The 13,859-nt window shown below is 39.8% G+C and overlaps 1 protein-coding gene across 3 annotated transcripts in view; it reads left to right on the top strand.

Annotated features, from left to right (window-relative positions):
• The window catches only part of LOC104123721 (myosin VIIA and Rab interacting protein), a 218,126-nt gene that overhangs the window by 159,254 nt on the left and 45,013 nt on the right, over nucleotides 1-13,859 (top strand). For 2 of the 3 annotated variants that reach the window (XM_035891597.1, XM_035891596.1), the window contains exons 3-7: nucleotides 4,119-4,255; nucleotides 5,923-6,003; nucleotides 6,618-6,715; nucleotides 7,043-7,123; nucleotides 8,709-8,858. In XM_035891597.1, coding sequence (XP_035747490.1) covers nucleotides 4,119-4,255; nucleotides 5,923-6,003; nucleotides 6,618-6,715; nucleotides 7,043-7,123; nucleotides 8,709-8,858 — 547 coding nt within the window. Of the gene's footprint in view, nucleotides 1-4,118; nucleotides 4,256-5,919; nucleotides 6,004-6,617; nucleotides 6,716-7,042; nucleotides 7,124-8,708; nucleotides 8,859-13,859 lie in introns of all 3 variants that reach the window. The other variant, XM_035891598.1, reaches the window with a different exon arrangement.

Genomic DNA, 13,859 nt, shown 5'->3' with positions numbered 1-13,859 from the left:
TGCTTCTTTAAAATGCATATAACTAACACCCTTTCAGTGTGAACTTTTATTTCATGGAGAGACTTTGCACACTTTCTATTAGACGTAATAAGGGAAGTGTTTCAGTTTAACAATTTAATGCTAGTGCTGTTGGTCTTTCATTATTCTGGACTCATGGACCGCTTTTGCAGAATACAGCTTTAAAATACAGCTCAACATTAAAGGATTTTGAAATAAGGTGAAAATGCTCTTATTTCTCTTTTGAGTGGGTCCTTTATTTTAGTATCTATAAGAGAACTACTCTCTTCTCCAAATCCTTTCTCCCCAGGAGGAATCAGAAGGGACATTTTGACTTATTTTAAGTTAAGAGGCTGAAAAGCTTTAGAGGAGGCATTGTAATCTGCTATAAAATATGTGCAGGACAGAGGCGTAGATTTGGAGTTGTTGGTAGCTCTCCAACATAGGAGAGAAGCATGAGATTATTAGATTACTCACAAAGTGTTAATCCTGCAGCAGTGAGGAAATTTGTAAAAAAAATCCCAATCCTTGTGTTTACACCAGATTAGCTAGTGCAAAGAGGCAAACATCTCTTCTTCCGTTGTTGCTTTCAGATGTATAATCTATCCTGTTGACTCTTCCAGAGTTCACGTACAGAAAATGTTGTCTCTAAAATTGTGTTAGTTGCAAAGCAATGTCTCCCCTCATTAAAAAAATCAGTGGAGATCATTTTGTATAATCTATCCTGTTGACTCTTCCAGAGTTCGCGTACAGAAAATGTTGTCTCTTTAGTTGCAAAGCAATGTCTCCCCTCATTAAAAAAATCAGTGGAGATCATTTAGTCCAACCCCCCTGCTAAACCAGGTTCACCTAGAACAGGTGACATCGTCCAGGCGGGCTTTGAATATCTCCGGAGAAGGAGACTCCACAACCCCCCTGCGCAGCCTGTTCCAGTGCTCTGTCACCCTCAAAGTAAGGAAGTTCTTCCTCATATTCAACTGAAACCTCTTATGCTTCAGTTTGTACCCATGGCCCCTTGTGCTGTCACTAGGCACCAGTGAGGAGAGTCTGGCTCCGTCCTAGTAACATCCACCCTTAAGATATTTGTAAGTATTTATAAGATCCCCTCTCAGTCTTCTCTTCTTCAGGCTGAACAAGCCCAGCTCCCTCAGCCTTTCCTCACAGGGGAGATGCTCCAGTCCCCTCATCATCTTTGTAGCCCTCCTCTGAACTCTCTCTAGGAGTTCCTCATCATTCTTGAACTGGGGAGCCCAGAACTGGACACAGACTGAACTGGAGCGCAGAACAGGCCAGCATTCATAAGTGACTATCTTAACCCATACAGTTTGTACAATGAGATAGGTGACTTTCGGCTTTTGGTACCTTGTCACTCAGTCTGAACATTAAGAACTGGTTTTACTTGGCTTCCAAGAAGATGACAAGTTTAGCATTTTGAGCTAGTGGAGCTGGGCTGGCTTGGTAAACATGCTAAGGTAGTTGGTAGGGATCTTGAAAGCCCTAAAGCAATGTATTTAAGGACTCACAGTGCCGTGAGTCCACCAGCAGTGATAGTCCTATCTTTTGGATAGTGTGGAGAGTACTGTGTTCACTGGGCAGAAGAGCATCCTTCCTGGGCAACACCTCCTGCTAAGCTATTTCCAACCCAGTCGTGCAAACTTTGTTTTATCCATCATGATTGTGACTCCGTGATATTGACACTCCCAGCACCTGTAGAAACTCAGTGGACAAAAATGAATCAAACTCAGCAAGCAGAAGACATAGCGTTTGTTCCTTTCTAATGCAGTTTCCATGAAAGCAAATGGTTCCTGCCAACAAAGGCGGCAGGTTCTAAAAACACCAACGAATTGCAGGTTTGAGAGAGAAATTTGTCTCCATTCACAGATTTATCACTGTGCCAGCAGCCAAGCCCTGGTCAGCAGGTCAGGACTTGGACAGACTTCACAACAGATTACTTGGTGGCAGCATTATAGGAATTCAGAAATCCTGTACTTCACAGACAGACCTAGGCCTGCTTCCCATGGCTCGTACTCTATTACCAGCCACTTTTGCTTCGTCAGATGTCAGTCATCTGTGCACCATGTGTAAGGACACTTTCCAGAAAAAAAAGGATTTTTTTTCCCTTGTCACATGTTAGTGATATTTGTAGACTGGTGAATATTAGAACTAATCAGCCTCCTTGGGAACCATAGGCTTGGGATATTACTGTGCAAACAGATAGAGAAGGGCTAATACTCTTACATTATCTGTAAACATCTCTCCTGCGTCTAATTCCTGACACAGCATACAGAAAAAATATGCTTCTGTTCCATTATGTGCTTTTTCTTCAGTTTTTGTCTTTAATAGAACAATTAACATAACTTTTAAGAGCTTACAGTTTGAATACGATAGGCTTCATTGATTTTTATTTTTAATTTCCCACTGCTGGTGTTTGCTACTAAACACTTTCCAGTGGTGACAGAGAAGTAGACTATATCATGATGCTTTACATGAAGTGGATATTCCTTTTTACCAATATATTGAAACTCAAAAAAATCCAGAGCCAGACTAGAAACATTCAGTTTAAACCCCGGGCTCATTGGGTTTGTTTGTTACCAAGTATCTCCTGAGGTTCAGTGCCGAGTAAGAACTACATTGCTAGTCTCTCAATAGGTGAGATTATATTTGCTTATGAACTGGTGGGTGTTAAACAAAAATTGTGAATTGTCACTTGCTTTGCACTTTATAAAGAAAAATCCAGAGTCCCTGAAGGAAAATCTAAAGGTTACAGTGGAGCTTTGATTTTATTTTCTTTTTCACCCACAACGCCATGTTTAAAAAACAGAATTAAATCATCTGTGTGTCTTCAAGTCTGGAAGTGCTATAAGTCCAGCACTCCTGATAGTAACATAATTTCTTTAGGGGTTCAGACACTGACACCAGACACTAACCTTAACTTTTTGTTTTCTAAAATCTTGTTGTTAAGAATCATCTCTTTGCTTAATTATGTAATAAGCTCCATAGAGCTTCTAGAACCAAGACCCCAATTTTTATAATTATTACAATTTACCTTTGCAGCCTATACTAAAGACTGTTTTATATGAAATGTTTTCATGTCCTATAAAAATATCTTGGTTCCTACAAAGTGCAGTAAAATAGTTAAAAATAAACTACTGTGGCAATGTGCAAGGGAACAAATGAGCTCAAATGGGGAAACAGACACTCAGAATTGGTTCATGTTCACTGGCTCAGACTCATTTCTCCCTCCTGGAGGCTTTCGAGTAAGTCAGCTTTAATTTAGAGGTGGGGCCCTGGGATCCCCCTCTCCAGTGACACCTTCGGTAGGAAACGTATGGGTCCCGTGTGGGTTACTCTGCATTAACCTGTGGTTGTGTTGCCTGGGAATATGGTGCAGGTTGTCTACCACCCACTACTGAAGTAGCAGGTGGAGCAAGAGCTCTCTGCCATGTGGAAAAGAATACAGACCTTGACAGTATCTCATGGCTTTATAAAAGTATATGAGCTATGGGGACAAACCCATTAGGATGAATTGTTGACATCAGTGATGCTTACTGTTGAAAGTAAGAAACCAAACTGCACTTGTGGGTCCTTCCCCCCCAAAAGGTTGTCTGCCCACCATTCTTTGCTCGTTCTGCTTTGAGATCCTCTGATTAGGCTTTGTCTCCCTATTGTTTTCCCCAAATAAAAGCAGTGATATATTTTTATGAAAACGTTATTTTTTATGGTGCATTAATGGACTAATGTTCTTACATTACCTGTAAATCTGTGTAAATAAAGGCTATTTTTAAAACCTTCCTGTACTGTTCCAAGGCTTGTTTACATTTTTCAAAAGGCTGTTGTGTTGGCATTATAATGTAAAAAGGGAAAGCACCTCTTCTGATAGTAGCAAAACCAAATAAAACCTTCAGTAATGTGAAGCACATATTTGCTCATGAGTTACCTTTTTGGTTTTGCCTCAGTATACTGGACATTTGCAAAGTACAAACAATACAGAAGTATTCAGAAATTAGTATGTTTATGCTCTGAGGCCTAAAAGATCCCTTTTTACATAAAAGGTTGGTAAACTGTTTATGTTTATTTGTTGTACAATGATTCCAAATACGTAGTTTATTTTTCTGTTTTAGGCTTCTAAGGACCCAGTCCCTGGATTGGTACTACAATAATGTCAAAAGCCGCTTTAAGTGTTTTGGAAGTGCCAAAGTCCTGAAGAACTTATACAAGAAGCATAGACTGGAGAGTGGAGTTTGTCCTGATGTAACAGGTAAAAACAGCTGTGTTGGTTTTGTATTGGCTTATCTACTTTAGCACGCAAGCTGAGACAATGAAATTTTGAGATTATTTCAAAAATTAATTTTTAAGGCTTTTTTTTTTTAAAAGAAATACCTCAGTGGAGAGAAAAAAGAGGTGAAGTGTCCAGAGAGCTGTTTTAAGAATTCAAAGAATGTTTAATCTTAATTATGCCAGTGATACAGGAGAACTGTTATCTTCAGTCCATAAATAAATTGCCGTTTGTATTCTAGCTTGTATTCCAAAATTTATCAAAGTTCTGAGTAGTCAATGAATGAGAAAATAATTTTGCATTCAGTATTTGGCCTTGGAGCATATTTCCAGAGTGTTTGAAGCAAAATTTGGTTAACATGGGATACATCCAGTATCCAGGTTGACCAAAACTTAGATTGTCCTCACTTAGAGTTTTGCATGCTTAAGGATCTGGAACTGGCCATGTCTTATTTTTGTATTGATGTTTGTAAACAGTTAAAAGATGCTGATTAAGTATTGGCATCGCCCTTTTAAATGAAAAGACACAATTCTCCCTTAACTATCGTGTTACAATGCATCACCCCATAAGAAAAGTAATTAGAGATATAAAATGGGTTAGAATTGGTGTTTGGTGTCATACTGGTAACTTTAGCAAATTACTCAAAATGCAGCTTGCTGAATGTTTGAAAGTTCATTGGATTTATTGGACCAGATACCTACGGTAATTCTTTTGAAATTTGTACAGAGAATGTAATTTTTCTATAGTCTTTACTTTGTCTTTTTCTGAAATTATTTAGCATGATAAGTGGACTCTCTAGTCCTGAGTGAAAATTTTAGGTGTTTCTCTCATTAATATTGGCATAAAAGCTTCTAGAGAGAAGCAGCCTATGCATTAAATTCTGATTTATTAGTCTTTTTGCTTTCTCTGTATCAAATTCATTTTTCTAGAGAAGATTCCGTAACAGTTGAGAACAAACGTGTGAAGACAAGAAAATCCTTGTCAGTGAGGGCAGAAGTGGGACAATGGAATTAAAAACTGTGGGGATGGATCCTTCAGAACTGTACTATGATGTGTTGCCTTTACTTAAGCCGTGGTCTCACTGAATTTGTCCTTGAATGGAAGTGTGAACAGTGCAATGACAAGTCGCAGTGGCATGTGCATTCTCTGTGAGACCTTTCTAAGGAAGGCCTTTGAGTCTAAATGTCATTGTTAACTCTCTTCTACACTCTGTGTGACTGCTAGGTAAACCTTTTGTTCCCTTTGAAGATAAATACTAGTATATGTGTCTGGGGTTTGGCTTATTTATACAGCATTGCCCTTTAAAATGTAGAATCTATTTCAACCCCAAATGTCATATTAAAGGCAAATTCCCTGCACCTAACTTCTACCGTGTAAGTTTTGTACCTAGTAGCTTCTTCCTCTCTCTCTTTTACTGTACGAATAGTTTTCTCCATCTAAAATGAATGAGGTGTGTTTCATATAAAAGCAGTCACATTTTCTACAAAAACTGCTGCAGTCATGGTTTATACAAAAGGTAGGAGGAATTTTCTAGTTATCCCTCTGTGTGCAGTGCCACTGTATCTTGAGTGAATATTCTAATCTAATAATGCCTCTGCTGATAATGGGTACTTCTTATACTAACGCATGGTACTGTCTTTTTTGAGCAGAAGGAGGTTTTTTTGAAGGAAGCTTTGAAAATGAAGGAAGTATTTGTGGCAGTGACTCTACATTTTACCGACAGACAGAAGGTATGCTGCTAAAAACTCCTTTGATTAAAACACAGTCCTTATACTTCGGATTACCGGACAAATAGCCTAGAGTGCTGGGAAGTCTTGATCACAGACCCAATAGTCTTTTAGCTGAAACGTTTAGCAAGATACTAAAAATCCTTTCTGTACCATGCTGGGATATCTTGCTTCAGTATTACAGCCAATACACACTTATTCTAGCGTGATTTTCTTAATGTTCAGATTTTGTTACTTCTCTCCCATTTCTATTCCTATGCTCATAGATTTTTTTCATTCTCTTTCTTATATTCTATTGGTGTTTATAGGAAGTTTACAAATTTTCTTCTGTGATTTCCTCCCAACTGTTTTGCTGGATTCTAAAATACACAATGTAAAAAAAATGTGGTTTGTTGTATTTCATATTTACATTTAAGTAGTAATGTAGAGACGTAGACAAATTTCTCTGTCTTAAGGTGTTTATGCTACTGTGTATGATTATGGATTGAGAAAACAAACTTTGTCGTGAACAGCCTAAGATTTGAATATATGTCCAGAATATGAGTCTGAATTTTGGAGCTATTATGCAAAACGTACATATGTAAAGAACATGGTGTTTTTTCCTATTCTTCGCCTAGGACACAGCATGATGGATACCCTTGCTGTGGCCTTACGTGTTGCAGAGGAAGCAGTGGAAGAAGCTATTTCTAAGGCAGAGACCTACAGTGACAGCCTGGTAACATTTTCCAAAAAAACTCTATTAACTTAAATATAACAATTATGTTCCTTTTAATTTGGGTAGTAGTACAAAACCAAGTAGATACAAAAGAAAATAAAGTAGTATTGATTATCTCATGCCATATCTGAAGAGTTGGGTGTGGGTTTTATGAACTTGTATCCAAGATGCAAGTTGCATTTCAGAAGGTGACATGCAATATAAGTACTTGTAATTTCTTCCCACTGCGCCAATAGGGCATATTGCCCATTTCCTGATCTATACCATTTCTGTGGAAAGGCTGGTTTTATGTGATTTTAGCAACTACGGTTGTCTGTTTTCATGCAGGACAAGCAGAATGAGGCTTGTTACTTGCAGGAACACAAGGAGGACCTCATAGAAGAGCTGGCCACAACCATCGTGCAGAAGGTATGGCATGCATTTTTTCCCTAGCTTGTCTTTAATAGCCAAAACACGATCCTTTAGTCTGGTGAGCTGTGACTCTGCTAACAGGAAAAGGCTGACACCAATGTAGAAAGTAGAGTAAATGACAAGTTGCAACTTCAACTATCACAGTATGGGCTTAATCAGCTACATCTGACAGAGAGATCAATTTATAAATAAGCTTAATCCAGTGACTAAACTGATGGCCTACACCCTCAGAGCTGAGTGATGCCACTCCCTCAGATCTGTGATATCCTTGCTTGGAAGGGGAGGCCCCTGCTAAATGGAATTTTACATCTGTACTTCACTTCCCAAAGGGCACAAAGTTTTCCAACCTAAAGAAGTGTGGCTCTTGATGATGCCAACTCTACTGAAGCCTGCATCAGCAACACATGCAAAGAAAACATCAATCATTAAAATATAATTCTGTTAATGATGCCGTGAGAGACACCCAAGAAATCACAGAACCCTCTGTGTGTCTGATTTCTGTGGCTTTTTCCGGAAAGCTCATTTTCCGAAGCTTGCAGTTGGCACTGACGCAGCACAGAAATGGAGGGCAAGTGGGAACAAATATCCCTTGAGTTTGTCTGGACAGCCTGGAGCAAGGCAAAACGAGCATGAACAGAATGCTACTGAGCTCCCATGATCAGTAAAGTAACCGCTCTGCCAAGTTAGGCTCCCTCCATGTGAACTAAGCTAATTGCCACATCTGTGTGCGGGATGTGGCATTTAACCATGGGTCACACCAGAAGAGGAACGTGGTTTTATAAGGCTATCAAGAAAGCCAGAAGAGCAGCAGCTCAATGGAAAATAATCCGCCTTCTTTTTTAATAGGGATATTAGAAGATTAATTCTGCTTATCAGATCTTTGATAGTCCAGAGACTCTCTCAGCCAAGCTTGAATTGCTACCACTTTTGTCAAAAGCTGCCTAACAAGATCTTTTATGCTGTAGAATAGTATTCTGTAGATATTTTAAATTGGAGTCAAAGGAGTTGTGGAAATGAAGTGTAGAAGGATATAATCTGTCAGTGTAGGGAGACAGGTAGTCTACATGATCTTCTTTCTCTCTTAAGACTGTGTAAGATTTTCAAAAACAAAAATAGCGCCTAGGCACCTAAGACCTCTTTGCTTTCAGTAGAAGTGTGTCTAGATGTCACGGGAGCCTTTGAAATTCCCCTCATATCTGGTATCTTATGTTTCCTTGCAAAAATTCTTGTCTGAGAGAATACTTGACACTTAGATGCTGCTAGTGTTTGAAGTGCTACTGTAGGAACAGGTTTCTATGTTTATTTGATTCGCCTCTGATATTCCTACAGGCATTGATTATGATTTATTGTATCGATGCTTACGCACTTGCAAGCAGTATAACTTCAGATGAGAAGAAATGCATGCAAGTTGTCAGAATCATCCTTGCATGAACTGGAGCAAAAGCAAAGGGAAACTCAAATGTTCTTCCTAGGCAGTTTGCCTTGAGGCAGGGTTAATGTAGTTTTCTTCCATACAGCTCAGATAGTATTTTCCAAGCACCTTTTTTTTCTCCCCTCCCACCCCCACCTCCCTACCTTACAGATTATAAAGAAGCAGAAAAGCAAAACTGAGCAGACCGAGGCTGACTTTGAATGGCCACCATCCAGGAGCAGCGGCCTGGCGTCTGTTGCCGTCTCAGATCAGAGTATGCTGACTTTTCCAGGGAGCCGCAGAGGGTCTTACACGTTATGGGTGAGTGACTTAGCACAACTACTGATGTTTTCTGCTGCACAAAACTGGAAGATTGAAATAATGGATAAGTATACTTACTGCTTGGAATGGTACGTAGAGACTTGCAGAGAACAAGCATTAAACCCATGTCTGGACAGACTGTCCCTCAGTCACGTGCTTTCCTAGCACATCATGGGCCATGGAAGTACATCACAGACATTGTGTTGTATCAGTGAGTGTATTGGGGAGGACTAAGTTTTTGATATGAGCAATCTTGCTGCTTAATATGAATGCTGACAGGACTCAATGCCTGAGTGTTTATTCCTTAAAACAGTTTTTATGCTTACTTAGCTTTTATTTGGATTTTTGCTGAACAGTGTATTTTCTTTTGTACAATGTTAGATTTCTGTAATGTTTTTTTTTTCCTTAGCCATCTTAAAGAAAACAGCCGCCACCACCACCAAAAAAGTAAACACAACTGTAAAGCACCATTTATGTCTTACAGTAAAGAGTATTTCCTCCTCCTTTCACTTATTTCTCAGCAGAATGCCTTTAGCTCCTGCTATAAAGCTGGAGAAAATCTGACAAGCTGCACTGGTAATGTTTTAAGAAGAGCAGTAAGGGAAAAGAGGTGAAAATAAGCTATAGGCTTGGATAGGCTGTTTTGCAATCGGAGGGTGAGGACAGTGACAGATGAGTTCCAGTGCATTTTGCTACAGTGCTTTATGCTGCTGCTCCCAAGTGAGTAGCTCCGCTACCGCGCCAGTAACCACCTCTCCTGCACTGAGCAGAGCCACCAGAATTGATCATGGGCTGGGCCTTAGTTCCCAGCTAAGTTTGCTAGCTTATGCTGCCAGTGAAAATAGATTTATGCCAGAATATAAGACCGTGGGCCAGCATTGCTGCGAAACAGACTTGCATTCTTGTCCCCCACCTATTTCCAAATCGAAGGAGTAATGCCTTTAAGCTGTTGCTGTTAACCAAGTGATCACAAGTCAGGGTAAGCGTGTTTAAGCGCTTTGCTCTGTAGCTCCTAGGCAACTTGCTTGTGGAACATAAGAGCCAGGAGAGGGAGAGTTAATTTTGTGTCTGACATAACTGAGTTTTCTTCCTGGAGTTTAAGGACAGGACCTAGGGGAACATGCTGTTCAAATCCTCAGTTATTATGCCAGAAGCCTGCTGTTGTTCTGCATATGGAGAGTTAAGCTTGAACTCAACACATTTTGAAATTCTGTTCTGAAGTAACAAGTTTGAGTCCCAAATTTTCGCCAGAGGGAGGCTCGTTGGTTTGAGAAATAGTAGATTTTGTGGAAAATACGGGAGTAGCAGAAATGTCTTGCTAAGGTGAGAAAAGCTGCAACAAACAGCTTCAAAACTTCTGCAGCCATCAGTCAGTACTAGACATCCAGGTATGTGCAGTGCTTTGTCAGGACTTTCTACCTCTTTACAGGGTATTTCACCACATTTGTCACCACTTGGTCCAATTGTCATCCCACAGTGTGTTAAGGAACACAAAATAATTTGGCCATCTGGTCTGGATTCTCTCACCCCTCCCATAAATTCAGTTTCTGCCTGTTGCTTTGCTAGGGTTGTTTTAGGTTTTTTTGGTCATTTGAAGTGTGCATGTCTCTCTTTTTGCTTTGCTTTGAATACAGGAGAATTTTCTTAGTATAACCAAACACCCTTGGAACAGTAGCATAGCTCCAGTTGCTCCCGTAGCTAATGTAGTTGCAGTTATGTTAGCCTATGTTAGGCTAACACAAATAAAGTCATAGAAGCTCTAACAAAGGGTCTACTGGAAAGCACACTGAAAGGCAATTCATGCAGAGCAAATGTAGAGCAGTTACAGCCTGCTTGTTTCTCATCAACAGCGGTGGAACAACCAAAATTCCTTTTCCTGAGCTTGCTTTCCATTCAACTTTGCTTTCATTCAGCTATGAATGGTCAGCATGCATCTGTCAGAAGATTTGGAGGACTAAACTGCATCAGTTTCTCCTCTGTATGTCATTTGAGAAAGTTACCTTTTCTGCCAAAAGAATGAAAATATTAAATATTAAAAAAATAATTCTTTTTTTTTCTTTCCAAACCAAAACCTAGCTTCTTCGGAAGCTGGCAGAGAGGCCCTATGGCCGTATGCCCTTTCCAGGCAAAGCTCCTTACTCCCTCTCAGTTCCCAGGATGTTGGAACTCTTGAGTCTAAGCTTGTAACAGCAAATCTTCATGGGCTCCACTGCAATAAGTGAAGTTTTCATGTTTCCCAACTGATGACATTATGCTGACCAAAAAATCCTGAACTCTTGATTTGTGTGCACACCCTACCATTGAGCTGTGTGTGTTGGCTTAGTTTGAGCAGAGATCTGCCTGTAGCGATAAAAACCTGTTCTTACTAGTACATGCCACAGCTAACAAGGCGGCTTTTGCAACAGATTTATTAGCACAGATGTTCCTAGTGTAACCAAGGTTTTTGTAGACAGACTATGTGGCCACAACAACCCCAAGGGAAGAAGAAAAAAAAAAAATAATCTGTGCCTTTTTTTATTCTATGAAAGCTACCAAAGCTGACTATTACTAGGCTAGAGTTATGTACATGAACCTGTTTCTCAAGAAGGATTATTTAAGTAGAGCTTCCTGTGTTTAAGACTTTCTTTGTTACCTGGCAAACAAATTAGTACTTACCTCCCTGCTCATGCCTCTTTGTAGCACGAAGCAACGGCTGTATGTGGAAACTTGAGCTGTGCAAGCTGAGGACAGCCCAGTACCAAGAGACCAACTGTATGAGACCTGTCTGACTGGATCAAAATCTATTGATCTTCATGTTAAGGAACACACACGCGATATCTCCCTGAAATAGATTATTGATTTTTTAACTGCAGCACTGTGGTGTGGTAGTAGCTATAGATATTGTCTTTTCCTTTTTTCTTCTTAGATTTCTTTGAGATCCCGTGCCTGTGCTAAAAATAGGGATACAAGGCTGAATGTTTTATTTCTCCATCTCATAAAAAGAGATGGATGGCACCATCTGTTTCTCATTACCAGTAAGCAAAGGCTGTACCATGTTGGGATAGGAGGAGCTTAGAGCAAGGGGTGGATGCTCCTCTGCTCTCTCAGTCCATTTCCCTCCCGTATATCACTGCCAGTGAGAGCAAACGACCAGTTGGCATATTATACCCGTTTAAACATTGATAGAGTGCAGGCATCCTGGTGTGTTCTAAGTGCTGTATTAGTGGTCTTTATTTTACAGCTAAAAGATTGCATATATAAACAGAAGCTCATCCATAATTTATAGTATATAAAACAGCTAGGGATATAGGGAAAAGAAGGATATCATTAAATACACATTATGATGCACCTCAGGGGAAGCAGAAATTTACTGGTTAAGCTAATTATAAGGTCCACAGTGTACTGACAGTTGTTTTTTTTTTTTTCTTTTTTTTTTTTTTCCTTCAATTTGTTTTAAACAGAACATTCCACAAGCCTGAGGTCCAACACTGCTTTGGAAATCCCTGGAGGTTTTGCAGGTGCTCTATGCCCTTGTGGGTTTGTCCCAAACAAATATTTGTAGAAAACTCTTTTGGGGAGGAATCCTGTTTAGCAGTCACACAACACAATGGGAGAGCTGCTTCAGATGAGGGAGGCATAGAACTGTAGGAAGTTGATGCCAGCTGATATCAGTTGTTACCTGTCAGTGATTCTGTATCAGAAACATCACATTTATATCTAATTAATAAATATGTCTTGTCATAGGGAAGACAGAGCTTTTAGCTTTTATGCATTTTTAGCTTTTATACATGAGCTGGAATCAGAAGGTTGCACAGAGTGTGTTGCTGGGACCTACTTCCAATGAGGCAGGTGTGCATTTATCCAGAAGCCCGTCAGCGGGATCCTGATGGGTTATTTACTGTCTTGTTTCCTTCCAGAAGCAGCCACTGCAGCACCCTCTTCTCTGCACAGACTGGGAAAGAACAGTACACTTTGAGATGGGAAAGCACTTGGTACTTTAGAAAAAAATGTGTCTTTTTTAATTCATATTTATCATGAGAAGTTTCAGCTTTCTCTAAGTGCTTTGCAGGTTACAAATCTTGCTGTCATCTGCTGAGTTTGCAAGTGAAACATTGTAGTCTCACTGCAAAAGTGGCCTGGAGTTACCTGGCCATATGACACTTTATGCATTTCACATCAAGATGGCCCTGTCCATAATATTCTGATTGATTTCCCTCCTTCCAGTGTAGCAGAAGGATAGGATACAACCGCTTTTGTAATTCTGACTCAGCAATTAGTACCACTTTTTAGGTGGCTAAATAATCAGTGCAATGCTAAACATGACAGCATTGTCCTTTTAAAGTTGTTTGTCTAGTTTGAATTGGTTTGAGATGTATCTCTAGCAGAAGGTTACTGATTCTTGGTTTCATAATATTATTCATGCACTTGACAAACATCCAAGATGACAGTTTTGGGTGCTAGATGTATGATCAAGCCCGTGCAGGGCTAAATTCAGCTGAATTACACTTACTGCCAGCAAGCCAAGATAGGTTTTAAAGTGTAAAAGGGAGTAGGGGAGAGGACAAAGAAGGATGGTCATTCTATAATGTTATTTTCCAAAGAATGTAGATCATATGCTGTTCTTTCAGTTTTATTTTGTTTTAAAGATGCTATCATAATACACTGCTGGGTATCACAAAGCTTTAAGGTCTAGCTTGAAACCTGTGATGCTCAGAGATAGGCTGCCTGACAAATCTTACTTTATTTTTAGATGAAATCAGGGTGTATATTGTCACAGCGAGAAGCAAATAAACACAGAACACTTAAGGCTTCCTCTGTCGAGTGGGTGTTCGAGTAGATGTGGTGATTCGCTCTGACGGGCGAGTGCACTGCTTGAGCGCAGCTTTGTGGACAAGGGTTGGAATTGGGACATGAAAGGTTGTGTGGGGCACTGAGCAACCTAGAAATTAATGAAAATAATCATGTTCAGTAAAGAGTATTCTCTTGGGGGAAAACATGAGTTTATGTGTGAGGCTGCAGTTA

Source organism: Egretta garzetta, unplaced genomic scaffold (genome assembly GCF_000687185.1).
Source record: "Egretta garzetta isolate BGI_Z169 unplaced genomic scaffold, ASM68718v1 scaffold403, whole genome shotgun sequence".
Taxonomy (NCBI): Eukaryota; Metazoa; Chordata; class Aves; order Pelecaniformes; family Ardeidae; genus Egretta; species Egretta garzetta.
The sequence above is the reverse complement of the archived record's forward strand: the minus strand, read 5'-3'. Positions and strand labels throughout refer to the sequence as shown.